This window comes from Haliotis rufescens, unplaced genomic scaffold, assembly GCF_023055435.1.
Source record: "Haliotis rufescens isolate VD_foot unplaced genomic scaffold, xgHalRufe1.0.p SCAF_5, whole genome shotgun sequence".
In the NCBI taxonomy this organism is placed as follows: domain Eukaryota; kingdom Metazoa; phylum Mollusca; class Gastropoda; order Lepetellida; family Haliotidae; genus Haliotis; species Haliotis rufescens.
In genome coordinates this window covers 24,777,578-24,792,024 of record NW_025964223.1, presented here as the reverse complement: position 1 = coordinate 24,792,024, position 14,447 = coordinate 24,777,578, and the positions used below count along the sequence as shown (strand labels likewise).

At 41.0% G+C, this 14,447-nt stretch overlaps 1 protein-coding gene across 3 annotated transcripts; it reads left to right on the top strand.

The window, feature by feature from the left end:
- The first annotated feature begins 1,948 nt into the window (after positions 1-1,948).
- Positions 1,949-13,254, top strand: LOC124111210 (organic cation transporter protein-like). Of its 3 annotated transcripts, none has more exons than XM_046470850.2 (11): positions 1,949-2,059; positions 3,019-3,296; positions 3,672-3,909; positions 5,197-5,300; positions 5,789-5,943; positions 6,462-6,627; positions 7,255-7,458; positions 8,490-8,716; positions 10,237-10,418; positions 10,688-10,839; positions 11,063-13,254. In XM_046470850.2, exons 2-11 carry the CDS (start codon positions 3,151-3,153, stop codon positions 11,130-11,132), a joined length of 1,644 nt encoding a protein of 547 aa, XP_046326806.2. In that variant the 5' UTR covers positions 1,949-2,059; positions 3,019-3,150; the 3' UTR covers positions 11,133-13,254. The 3 variants fall into 3 exon arrangements, with proteins under 3 accessions (XP_046326806.2, XP_046326814.2, XP_048240519.1); XM_046470858.2 differs by having other exon boundaries at positions 1,960-2,059; positions 3,019-3,068; XM_048384562.1 differs by lacking the exon at positions 3,019-3,296 and having other exon boundaries at positions 2,019-2,059.
- Positions 13,255-14,447: the final 1,193 nt, after the last annotated feature.

Genomic DNA, 14,447 nt, shown 5'->3' with positions numbered 1-14,447 from the left:
GTTGATATCACAGCAACAAAAAGAACACAAGATATGCCACGTTTGACAGCCATCGAGAGAGAGAGAGCCGTTGGAATGGTCCAACAAGGAGCGTCACACGTCGACGTCGCCAGAAGGTTGGGCTGCGCACGCATCACTATCACCAGGTTGATGCAGCGGTTACGTCAGACAGGTCAGACGTCAGACAGGCCCAGGAGTGGAAGACCACGAGTAACCACGCCCCGTGAAGATCGTTACATCCGGGTATTACACCTGAGGAACCGCACCGTAACAGCGACGTCCACGGCGGCTACAGCACTGGGACACAGGATCAGTCGACAGACCGTCTACAGGAGACTACGGCAGTATGGTATCCGGCCATGTCATCCCTACCGCGGACTGCTCCTGACGCCTCGACACCGGAACAACAGACTGATCTGGGCCAGGCGAGTTCGACGTTGGCAACGGCGGAACTGGGCACGTGTTATGTTCTCTGATTCAGAGCAGATTCCTCATCTTCAGAAACGATGGACGGCAGCTTGTATACCGACGATTTGGTGAACGTTTGGCGCCTAACTGTATCCAACAGGTCCGGCCGTTTGGAGGTGGAGGGTTAATGGTTTGGGGTGGCATATGTGGTGACGTCAAAACGATGCTTGTCGTAATTCGTGGAAACCTGAATGCACAGCGTTATCTTGATGACATCCTACGGCCTGTTGTGGTGCCCTTTATTCAGCAACAGCCTCGTGGACTCCTTTTCCAACATGACAATGCAAGGCCACACACAGCAAGATTGACACAGAACTTCCTTGCCAACGCCAACGTACAGGTTTTGCCATGGCCCGCATGTTCACCGGACATGAATCCCATCGAGCACTTATGGGACCACCTCGATCGGCAAATCTGACGTTGCCGTGTGCCTCCAGTCAACGTCCAGGACTTGGAACGATGTCTCCTCGAGGAATGGCAACGCATCACTCCCAACGTCATCAGACGTTTGACGTCATCAGTCCGTAGGCGTGTTCTGGCATGTATTGATGCTCACGGTGGACATACCCGCTACTGACTTGACTTTGAGACGTGTGGTGTGACATTTCCCGTTGTTTCTGTGATCAGTGCTCTAACGAAATGTTCATTTTTCGACCCCACCCATCTTTAAAGGCTTGTCATATTGGTTGTACAGATTTTATTGAAATGAAATTTTTGTACAGATGTTGTGAAAGGATTTCTCAAAAGCATAACACCAATCCTAAACCTCTGCATTGTTTAGTTTTTCTTTTATGTCGTTGCAAACAGGTGGTATCGTTTCTTTTGGACACTAGTTTATATCTATGGTCACCACGTTTAGTAACAAAAGCCTCATGGATCAAGGAATTATGTTTTCCCGTTAGTTTGGTGTGTGGGATAGCAGTGTAAGTTTTGACAGAATTGAATTTGGTTCTTTTCTAAGATTGCAAAAAATCAATGAAATCCTTGGACTTTCTGTGAATATACAACCTAACCAGCCTGACTGTGAATAGAAAAACCTTTCCAAAAGGTTTCTGCCAAAATACAGAGTCGATTGTACGCTTCCGATGATATCACGAGCATGTGATTATGAATCACTATCAAATAGGTGTTAGCGAAAACTAACCACTATATACCTTGGTGAATATGGTCCTTCAAGCGGACAGTCTTTAGATGTAAACGGATTGTGCTAGTATGTTATAATTGGGCAGAGTTTGGCTTTACCAGTGTGTCACTATATCTTCAGTGGATAGAGCATCTGCCCATGGTATTACCAGTATGTCGATACAGATGCAGACCCGATTACAAGTACAATTCGTCTCGGACGTGACTTATATAGAGCTATACTGATTAACTACTTTTCCACCCGTGTTTGGCATACCTTAACCCATTTAGTCACATGAAAAAGTGTGCAGGCGTCAGCAATATACGTACATAGATATTCAACATCACGCCGATTCCGCATTTTGATTGCAAAGTACGTCACTTCATGTGGACAAATGGTGGCATAATGCATTTGTTGCGCTCTCACTGCTCCTCCTTGGGTGTGTTGAGGTTGAAGTGCTCCGGGCAGGTATGTGTAAATCACTTAGTTTTGAATTATCTTATTAAAACTGTTTGTTAATAATGAATTGTTTTTGTTTTGTTTTAATCTAGCAATCGTCGGCGTAGAACCACACTGAGTTTCAAACACATAACAGTACCCATGTGGGGAATGGAACACGGGTTATCAACGTTTTCTAGTTGTTACCTCATCATTAACTTAACTGAGGAAACTGTACCTCTCAGCTCATTTTATCACATGTTTGATGTTTAAATGAAAATATCTTAAGTTCTCGATATTATATCCCAAAATGAACTGTACTGGTGCTCAGTCAACACTCTTTTAAAACTGATGTATGGTATCCGAGACATCTTAGCTAAATCAATAAATTTGATTTTTTTCGGCACAAATTTACAACATTTCAAATTAGTAATGGTCAGGTAGTTGCAAATTGATTCTTACCCAAGTCTTCATTGTACCAATGTATTTGTACATAAAATTACCTGCCACAGATTACTTTTTACAAACTGTTGCAGGAATGAATGATGGCTAAATAGACTTAATCAAATTTAACAACTGTTCTTTCAATTTTCAATCACATAAAACACAAAACTAGGTATATCTTCTTTTGCCCCTCAGTTCATTCCTTATAGTATGATGCAATTCCCTATTTTGACTTATACCATAATTATGTTCCCTTATTTGTTTAGGTCAACAATTGTTTTGCCTTTGTATTTGTTTGTGACGGGCGCCTTTTGCGGGGCAGGATATATACGCTCACCTTTTCACCCGGTATCATCACTATTTTATAGTTATTCAGAAACATATGCTCATGGTATGGTCGGAATCGTACTGAAGACTCTGTTATAAGCACTACCTGGAATAGTGCTAAATGATATTATTACACACACACACACACACACACACACACACACACACACACACACACACACACTCCCAAAGATAACTTGTTCAGTTTTCGTTGTCAGGTTTTGTATGGCCAACTCACGATTCAACATATCCAAGGCGGCACACACATGTAAGTGCATTGTATGCTCTCTTCATTGAAAGACGGTACTTTACAAGCCTCTTCTAGAAGGAACTCGCGTGACATCTAAGTGATGAAGTTCGATGACTTGCTTGTGACATTGGGGGAGTTTGGACCTTCCCAGAAACGTCTGTACCTACTGCTCAGTCTTCCGGCTATCCAGACTTCAGCTATTGGTATGGGTATATTCGTGTTTCTATTCGCTGTGCCACAGCATAGGTAAGTCCTGCAATAACAGAATAACAGCAACGTTACCTTTGATACATTTCTTTATCGGAAAAGCAACAAGGTCAGACAAACGCGACGGCGGGGCGGTGGGGTAGCTTATTGGTTAAAGTGTTAGTTCGTCACGCTAAAGGCCCTGGTTCGATTCTGTTGGAACAATATGTGAAACCCATTTCTGGCATCCTTTTCCTTGACTATTGCTAAAATCGGCATACAACCATACTCACATCGATTCAAAAACTCTTCTTCAACCTGAACACAGGAATTCTTGCGATTCCAGTTGGCGACTACCATATATCTTGTCCATACAAGATAAGAATGCAAGGAAATTGGCCCATGTTGGACACATTACCTGAATCTGAGTTGCAGGTGCGCCATTCCCGGATTGAACAATGATACCTTCAACATTCAGAACCAGGCTCATGCCGCTCTTATCAACGTGACCATACCCCACGCAAAGGGTAGCAATGGGGATTTGGAGTACTCGTCCTGCTTAGTTTTCCAAGCCTCTACGAGTGCCTCATCAGGTTATATGCATAACAACACCGAGACATGCCATAAGTGGATATATGACCGAACGGTCTACCAATCAACTGCTGCTCAATCTGTAAGTTATCTTTAGATAGACCCCATACTCATACCTCACCTATTACCCGAACAATTATGACAATGCTAAAATACCTTTACCCACATTCCGCAATCGACCGCCTCTGTGGTCTGGCGGAAAGTCTGTCCGGAGAGCGGAGGGAAGACGGCTCAATCCCCTGACCACGACATGCCAAAAGACGTTACAAGATGGTATTTGTTACCATGCCTGGCGCTTGGCATAACGGGATTATACCAAGAACTGGTCGACACGAAATCAGTATAATGTGTCTGAGTGGGGTATCCATAAAAAAACTGTCGCATGGTACCTCAGTGTGATAACACTATAAAACGTGCATAAGTCAGGACTGGCACAAACAACCACACACACACGCGCGCAGGAATGTCGTTACATCTGTATAGTGCAATAATCTTGCAACAAAATCCATTTTTGCCCCACCACAAACACTATAATCCCCAACTTGATACTAGTATGTATTTGAAAAGGACTTAATATCATTTGATCTTTTTTCCTGATTATTATCATTGATGAATTGATTACTACTAATGATGTTATATCTCGAGATCAAGAGAAGTCTGTGTCTTGGTTATTTGTTTAAGCGAAAACACACGTTCTTTTACCATATTCAAAGTGTCACGTTAAATCTGCGTTAATCAGTGTTTGTCAATTTTTTGTGAACGAATCTGGTAACAATCCCAAAATACTTCAACAGAAATGAAGATGGAGTTTGTTCTGGAGGGATCTGGTGAATTGCCTGGACGTAATATTGCGAGAGAAACGTTATACATACGAAATCAATGAAAGGCCGTGACCATTCTCTAAATACATTCATTTTCATAGTTCGCAAACTTATAAATTCTCCAATGATTATCTCGTGCATATTTTTAAGGCATATTACAGCCGTGGTAAAGCTTAAGTGAAGGTATGAACAGATCGCTGCGATAAATATTTGTAATCTAACGTCGACAGAAATGTATTCTGTAAAGTATAGAAGTGTGTGATGTTACACGACTTGGTTGGCAGCGTGTCAACGTACCCAGACGGTGTGGATCCCAATTGCTCACGATCAGTCACTGTTTCATCTGGTCCAGACACGATTACTTTCAGACTACCAGATACAGCTGGATCATTGCTGAGTGTGACGGAAAACAACAAACAACAAGGATGTCTTTCCATCAGCGTGACGTAATGGAAGAAAGTTTCAGATCACATGAAACCATAACTTAGATGTACGCGATTTGGTACCAGAAGGATTAAGATGTTTACTGTCAATTGTCTTATATTTAGATGGACCTTGTGTGCGACCGAAAGTTGTATGTAAGTCACGCCAAGATGGCCGCGTTTGTTGGACAACTGGTTGGGGTACTCATCAGCGGACCACTCTCGGATATGTAGGTTTGTTTGTTTGTTGTTTGTTTATCATTTGTTAGCGTGTTGTTTAACGCCGCCTGAATCACTGTAGCAGTTATTTGACGGCGACAGATTGAAAATCAAGAATAAACGGACATCGTTCGTTTTGTTTTGTTTAATTGTTGTTTTACGCCTGCAGCAGCCGGCGACATTCAAACTATATACAAACCAGTCGTTGATATTTTGAGCAACAACCAACACGGAAGCAAGCAAGGCACCGATATTGATAAAAAAAATACCCGGCTCCAACGACAGTCATTGTATATTTGGGGTCTGTGTTGTTGAACATTTACCAACGGGAAAAAGTAACTTTGCTTCATATAAAATTCAATAAAAATACATTTACTCTGAATCTTTCAATATATATTCATGAAGACATATCCTCGACTTTCAGGTCGTGATTCACAATTTGCACAATCCGATGTTAGCTAGGATGTGATGCATACCAAAGTATAAATGTGTGTTGCAGGTTTGGTCGGCGGAAGGTGATCCTCGTCGCCATGTTTATTGGTATCCTCCACAGCATTTGTCTCCCCTGGGTCACCAATTTCTACCTGTTCCTGACAATAGTACTCGTCATCACAGCCAGCTTCAACACACAGTACCTGACTACTTTTGTATTTAGTACGTTGTTCACTTCCTTATATTAGCATATACAGTGACACCTGGTTAACTCGAACCACCTCATATTAGCATATACAGTGACACCTGGTTAACTCGAACCACCTTATTAAAGGACGCCATCGAGCGATAAAAGTGGGAAGGAAGACCTGAAGTAACACGTGACATTTGACATTTGTTTTGCTTTCTGCACATGGCACGACTAAACAGATGTATGTATCGAAAAAAACAGTGATATTAAATGTAAGCCTCATTTGGGATTAATCAGTGGGTGAAATGACCTTTTGATGGTTGCTTTTTGGAGGCGATGTAACCCTTTTATCACGGATGTCTTCGTATCGGCACTATAGATTTAAAAGATGTATTTTTATGTTGACAGTTTGTGAGTATTTATGTCCTATGCAACAATATGTACACAAAGTAATTGTAGATGTTGTGTTCGTACAACGCAGTGATGATATTTTGTATGGTAAAAGGAAGTATGAACAACATGTTTGTAACTAGTGTAGCTTTCTCCTTAGGCATGGAGATTGTAGGCCCGTCCAAACGGATGTTGGTGGGTGTGGCCAAGAATCTGTTCTGGAGTGCGGGAAACGCGATTGTTGCTCTGGCCGTCTACTTGATCCGAGATTGGAAGATCCGACAGCTTGTCGTCAGCATCCCAGGCGTCATGTTCGTCTACCTATAGTAAGGAGGTCATCATCTGCACTTTCACCATCTACCGTGTGCTGAGTTGCGGCCCTTGGGCACACCAGAATCCTGTTACCATGGGTGCGAAACCCGGCTCGCCCTGATAATGTTTCTAGGATTGTCAGTGTGTGTGGGTTTCAACAAAGTGCTACACGTCCGAGGCCAGCATCACTTCCACAGCATTTCCTCCCACATCTAGCTGACATGCCGTGACATAACTGAATACTGTTCAAAGCTGCGTTAAACTAAGCTCACTACCTACCTCGTCCCTCACAGTCATTCACTCAATCCCGTAGGCTTAAAACATATATTGTTTATCCTTATTTACAAAATGAATAGCACATTGTTGGAGAAGAAAATCAAGCTCAGAGCTAAAGTGTTGTGGGACATAAATGTTTGACACTTTGTTTATGAAGCCATATCTAGGATAAACACCCAAAATCAGTAAATCCTAAGATTAAGAGAAACAGATCTGTACAGCCAGGTGCATCGCCATAGAAGACAGGGCACTCAATGGAAGGTTAAGACATTAATCGTATTATGCATTTTTGATAAGTAGTGTGTAAGTTCAGGCAATATAGTATCTCCACCTTAAGAAGAGCATCTCTGTTTATGGTACTGTAGTTTTCTCCCGGAATCCCCACGATGGCAGTACAGTAGAGGGAGAGTTGAGGAAGCTAACAAAATGGTGATGAAGATGGCAAAGGCGAACAAGGTCAAACTGTTAGAGGATTTCACTTACGCAAACAATGATAGAGATCAACAATTCTGGGAGTTACTGAAATCCCCCATTATGGTGAAGCGAATACTCATCATACTTTATGCTTGGTAAGTGTCATTAGTGAAATGCACGATGATTCACTGTCAAATGCAAATGAAATCAATAACTACCTCACGATAAACACGCCAGTTTACATGGTTATACAAGGCCCCGCGTGTGACATGATGATATTTTATAGACATTTCACTTGAAGATAAACATTTTTTGTTTTCCAATTTGCAGTGATTAAAAAGATTTTTTTTAGAAGATTTAATCAGAAATTTCATTTTGACCCCAAGGCGTTACAATTTCAATCAATCCAATATTCTGTAAACACACGCAAATTTTACAACACATGTCAATCTACGACATTGTAAAGTACAAAAGCTATCAGTCATTTCAAGCGCATTGACATCACTCTGGAATGCTAACACGTTACCCTTGAATGGAACGTCACGATACACATAATGTATCTCTCCTGGTTAGTATAATGTGGAAATAAAACATCGACAAACCCGCAATATCGGTAGTTGATATTGGGGAAGGGAGGTCACTCTAATTACTCTATCTCCGTTGTTTTCGGATTTGCGGATGATGTCAAACTGCACGTTGTTGTTGGTCACTCTTATTCGATAAAAAAAAGTTCTGAAAAAAGCGTTTCATTTAATTTCGATAGGCAACAGTAATGCTTTTAACATACAACAAATCATTCAAAGCATAAAGTCGTAGAATAATGTGAACGGGAAAGTTACGTGTAAACGTGAATCAAACTCAATGAACAATATATTCCGGGAACTTGTCCCATAAAAGGAATAGTTCATGATTATTAATGCGCCGAAGGCCTAGTTTGCAATGTGTGTACAAGCTCCAGCCTATAGAGCTCTGCTGTAGTTCCAGTCATGTAAATAGAAGTTCATAAAGACATGTTTTGGACGCACTTCATATTCTCTACAAGTGCGTTTAGTTTCGAATGTAGGCTCCCTTACTTTATAACCGATATCTAATAACGACTTTCTTGGTGAAAACCATAAATGAAGTGGACAGACTCGAATTTGATTCAGTCAGGGGCTGAAATAAATACAGTGTATTTTAATTTAAGGTTTGCCATAGGAATGGGATTTTATGGCCTCAGCATGAACGTCACCAACCTCTCTGGCAACGTCTACCTCAACTTCTTCCTGTTTGTCCTGTTAGAGGCATGCGCCTACGTCATCTGTCTTCTGCTTATGGGGCGCATTGGGCGGAAGACGATGCTGTGTGCTTCCATGCTAACGGCAGGAGCAACGTGTATTCTCACATTTGTCCCTATCTTGGCCATGGATAAACGTAAGATACCATTCAGTCTCATAAATCACCTTTCGGTAAATATGTTTTACATGTAATATATGGCATATTCGAATGAACGAACACAGCGATCAGCATGTCCGTCTGAACTATAAGTATTTTCTCTTTTTCGAATCATGTCCAAAAAACTTCAAAACTTTGCATTTATGTCAACGAGGTAGTGAACTCGTTAACTTCGAAGAAAGGAAATGTCGTGTTTGTCACAAAAGCGTTAACCATGATTAGGATTTTATGGAAGCAGGTTGGACAGTTCGACTTATATTAAGTTGTTAGTTGCCTATTTCCAAACGTTATCGACCTGTGAAGATTCCGGGGTAGAATAGGTCTTCAGCAACCAATGCTTGCCGTAAAAGGTGACTATGCTTGTCGTAAAAGGCGACTAACGGGATCGGGTGGTCAGGCTCGCTGACTTGGTTGATACATGTCATCGATCCCAATTGCGTGGATCGATGCTCATGTTATTAATCACTGGATTGTCTGGTCATTTTGCTGAGTGCGGAGTTTAACAACAAACCAACAAACCAAACGTTATCATTGCATAAAGTATGTATTCACGAGACTTTGTGTCAATAATGTCATGCCCTAGTGTCGTATCATGTTACAATTCCGATGTCCACCTTCAAACATAATACCTCACCACTTGAGGATTATAGATGATGATGAAGATGATGATGATGATGATGATGTTTGTTGTTTAACGCCGCACTCAGCAATATTCCAGCTGTGTGCGGCGGTCTGTAAATAATCGAGTCTGGACCAGACAATCCAGTGATTGACATCATGAGCATCGATCCACGCAATTGTGATACGATGACATGCATCAACCAAGTCAGCAAGCCTGACCACCCGATCCCGTTAGTCCCCTCTTACGACAAGCATAGTCGCCTTTTACGGCAAGTATGGGTTGCTGAAGATCAATTCTACCCCGGATCCTCACGGGTCTGAGGATTATAGGGAAGACCACATATATTCGGTACTCAAAGTAGTTAGAATGTACCATCACGATGATTATGTGATCTGACATCATACGTATCATACGTGGAACTTCCACTCGTCAACCACTAGTCCAGATGGTGGCCCCCATGTGGCCCCCATGTCGTAGAGACATATCAGTTTGCCAAAATCCACAACATCCCCTCTCCCAGTCCAAACACCAGTGCAAAATACTTGTTTTTCAGTTGCGAACGAATTCGAAGCAGGCATCACTTGATATTCTGCAATATTAAGTCTTACTAAGTAATATTTTTCAACCTTTTCCCTGAGCGTATTTCAGGGTCAGAATAGGTCACAGGTACATGACCATGCATATTGTGTCAGCCGTGGTGGTCAGATTCGGAGACTGCATGTCACCATAACCCGATTGCATGGATCGTTGCTCTTCTGTCAGCAACTAGTTACATGACCCAGACTCTGACCATTTACTGTGCGTCATGATATAGCTGCAATATTGCTGACTTCGGCGTCTTTCACTCACAGATTCACTCGTTAACTCATACTTCCAGCTAACAAATGGATCATCAACAGCTTGGCGTGTCTAGGCAACACTTGTGTGTCAGCCGGCTTCGCCTCCGTGTACGTCTTCACGGCAGAGTTGCTGCCAACCACATCGAGAAACTTTGGCATGGCCATGAGTTCTGTGTTTTGTAGAATTGGTAGTTTATCATCACCGTACATAAATGATCTGGTGAGTATGTAATCCCTCACGTCTCATTGTTTCTATGTCAAATGTGTTGAGTTGTATTCGTTAGATGCCCGGAAAATCATTCTGAAATCAGCGGTGTATACCGGTGGCTCCAAATGTTAAAATGTCCTCACAAAGGAACAGAAGACTGTCGGGCTTCGAATCCATTTAGCAACGTTTTACAACCAGTCTCGTGGCGGTACACAGTGTAATGCTTAATGTTTAATTGTAAATGAAGCATGACTGAACTAAGCATTCGTTTGCCTCTTCAGACTATGCACATCAGTGGCAGATACAGTCAGATACTAACCATGTTGGTATTTGGAGGAGTGACGGCACTATCAGGACTTCTGGCTCTTCTTCTTCCCGAAACGAAAAGTACGACACTACCGGAAACAATTAAGGAAGCAGAAGAACTCGGAACGTGAGTAAACATGATATGGATGGATAATGCATGTGAAAATATCATAATATCCAGACAGTTTGCGTTGAAATATGAACTACTAACTTAACCTGGCCCAACAGGATTACCTGTTTAGTTAAGTATGGAGTGCGTGGGTGAATTGTTTACTCAATTTTATACAATAATTCAGATTTTCTGGTCAAGACTCGATTATTCATTAGCCATCGGGCTATTTCACCCACAGGGCTGCCCATGACGATGGTACAACACGTGGACAAGACACGATTCTCCTGGACAGTAAAGATGACTGCTAATCCCCTTGAGCTGGGTTGATGCCAACATAGCGTGAAAACGTTATGGATCTATACGTTCTTAAAGTCATCTATATAGATGTATAATTAGTACTATGATGCTTAGAATAATACATGCGTTAGTCTACAGTTGCAGATGTTTCAGTAAAATAATGCGCATGGATGTATTAGTCATTTAGTTTTAACATGTATTAAAAGTATTACAATATCGATTTCTTTAAATTTTAGTACATTTAGAGCAGGTGACCATTATCAATCCGTTTCTGTTTGTTCCTGTGTGCCATATGTTCGCATTAAATCTGACCTTGAGTGCAGCGTTTCTCTCATAGAATATATATTATCATAATGTTCATTTCAGCATTATTAAAATGCATTGAGATAATAATGTAAAAAAATACATCTGGTCGGAATGAAAAAGTGCTCTTCAGTATTATATCAAACAAGTGTGTGTTCTAGTGTGTGCTAGTTTTCCAAATGTCGAGATGTCTCTGGCTAGATGTCCCGTCTAACAGACCGCCTCAGTGATCTAGTGGCTAGAGCGTCTGCACGAAGAGCGGTGGGTGTTTAGAGTAAGTAGTTCATTAAGTGGCATCTATTGGCCAGATTAATATGGATGAGAATGAGCTGGGTTCAACACCTCTTTGAACAGTATTTCAGTTACATTAAGGCATGTCAGTTTGGTGTTGAAATGAGGCTGAAGTGATGAGTGTGAAAGACTTAACAACTTCTGTAAAGGCATGAGCATAGGCCTGATGGTGCAGAAAAATCGAGAACCTACCGCATATGATAATGATGCCTGCATCTGTACTATACAGACACATGTGTCAAAGATATAACTTACAACAGAGACTTATACAAGATACTCCGTGGCACGTATGCCACTCTCTTTTCTGATTAACCAGATTCGTTTCACGAAAAGATATGTCTAAAAGATGACCAACCATTTAAAGTTTTGGGGATCTGTGATTTTTTGGGGGTGAAATATCGGTCAGGCAATTGTCACGACATTCATATTTCTTCTTTGTAACCTCTGGGTCAGTTGAGGGCTCTAATTTATTCACATCATGTGTGTCCTTTCTTTGTCGCTGAGGGTTGTGTGTGTAGATCACATTCACGACAAAGTCGTGATAATGGAATTTCACCTTGTACATGCAGATGGTTTATTCCCTAATCTAAATGCCATGTTTAACATTAGAAACAAACCCAGGCACCTTTGGGAACGTCGTTTATGTACAATGTCTATACATGGCGAGATGCAATGAGGCGGTGACTTGGATTTAACGCCTCTTTGAACAGTATTCAAGTTATATCATGGCGTGTCAGCTTGATGTGGAAGGAAAGCCCAAAGAGATGTGGGGGTCTTGGGCGTTTACCACTTTGGTGAAACCCACGACCACGAGTAAGGTGCAGACAAACCTAGAAAAAATAGTCTGGGTGAACCGGGATTCGAACCCACGTCATAGTATTCTGGCGTGCGCAAAAGACGCAACTCTGCATAGCGAATTGCGGTGTGATATTCCAGAAACTAACGATAATAATAATTATTCTTATCATAACCTGGGATAGATGAACTGATGTGTTGTGTGTTTGTTTCATGGTATAAATATAGGCACGTTGTGTGATATTCCGGAAACTTACGATAAGACCTGTTAAAGTGCTGAGCAAATGTGCCATTATTTGTATGATATTGCTCTGTGCCTTCAAACGGGTGATTAATATCTTCAGTTACACTTTGAATGTGAGGACCATTTGTAAAACTCAACTGTTTAACTCTACCATTGAAAACTCTCATCGTTACAGTAATGTACAGGATGTATGTTTTATAAATTCTAAAAGTTATAGATGTATTCGTCATTTAGTGCTTACGTTTTTAGATATGTTAGTCGCTTTGCACTAAAGTTGTAGATGCATTTTTCTTTAGTGCTAACAGTTACAGGTGCCTTCTTCTTTAGTGCTCAGATTTAAACATTCTTCTTTAGTGCTAATGAATGGCTTAATGAAGAATATATGAGTCGTTGGATTTATATAAGGAAATAATTTAGATTTAGTTCTTCTGAACGGAAATATTTGAATGCAAAACCTTATACCCAGTCCCTTTCATGCGAATAAAGTATGTTTAAAATAATCTCTTTCGTGATTGTTGTGTTTGTTTGTTGTTTAACGCAGCAGTCAGAATTATTCTGACAAAATGACGGCAGCCTGTCAATAATCGAAATTAGAACAGAACATCCAGTGATTAATAAAATGAACAGTGGGCTACGGTGACACGCAATCAACCAAGTAAAGTTACGTTACGTTACGTTACGTTACGTTACGTTATATATGTTAAATGGCTCCCATTATAGAATGTTTATTCCAAAGATATGACATTTACGATACGATTCAAAGTGGCATAACCCTTTCCATAATCATAATAACGCCAGAGAATAACCAGTCTCGATTATCCGCCGAAACAGATTTTGTAAAAGGCAATATAGCGGTGACAGTTATATGAAAATCAGTCTTGACACGAGGTGTTCGCGAAAACAGATAGCATGTCCTGTCCTACCGGTAGCACTCGTCACTCACACAATTTGCTTTAAAAAAATGTTTGTTTGTTTGCTAACGCTGCCGAGCAGTACTCCTACCATGTAACGGCGGCCTGTAAAGAGATCAGACAAACAATTGATGGGCCAGAAAATCAAGTGACATGATAGTGCGTTTACTCGTCTATTTTAAAAGTAAAAAAATGAATCACATCTGTTGTGTACAAGTGCATATCCACATATAAGAGGTAATCGGGACATGGGCCGTGTAAATAGTTCAGGGTATGAAATGCGTAAGCTTGAACATCATGTTTATTTGAAAGGGTAAATTCTAAATTGCTCTTTCTACTCGGGACACGGCTGACACAATAATTCGCTTTGCAGAGTTGCGTCCCTTAGGTATACCAGAAATGAATGAGGCCGTGGTTTCAAAACCCAGATTCGCCCTGATTATGTTTCTAGGTTTGTCAGAACCTACCCGTTCTTGTGAGTTTCATCAAAATGGTAAACATCTGAGACTCACATCTCTTCACATCCTACATCAAGGTGACATGCTGTGATATAACTGAAATGCTGTTCAAAGCGGCGTTAAAATCAAACTCACTCACTAACTCTTTCTACTGAACTATGCAGTCCCGTTAAATATTCCATCTCATAATATAACATAGCCAACAAGAACAATATCGCATCAACAATACATACACTGTTTTTAAGACACACTTATTTATCAAAAACATCACAACAGAAATCAGTTCAAAGTTCACACAGTTACAAGAGTCGAGAAAAGGTCACG

What these genes read in the sequence shown, in the direction of transcription:
- LOC124111210 (XM_046470850.2), top strand. Translation starts at nt 3,151, where the DNA reads ATGAAGTTCGATGACTTGCTTGTGACATTGGGGGAGTTTGGACCTTCC. An exon ending in TTCGCTGTGCCACAGCATAG is followed by an intron (nt 3,297 to 3,671) that starts GTAAGTCCTGCA and finishes TCTGAGTTGCAG; the next exon opens with GTGCGCCATTCCCGGATTGA. An exon ending in GAAGCAGAAGAACTCGGAAC is followed by an intron (nt 10,840 to 11,062) that starts GTGAGTAAACAT and finishes TTTCACCCACAG; the next exon opens with GGCTGCCCATGACGATGGTA.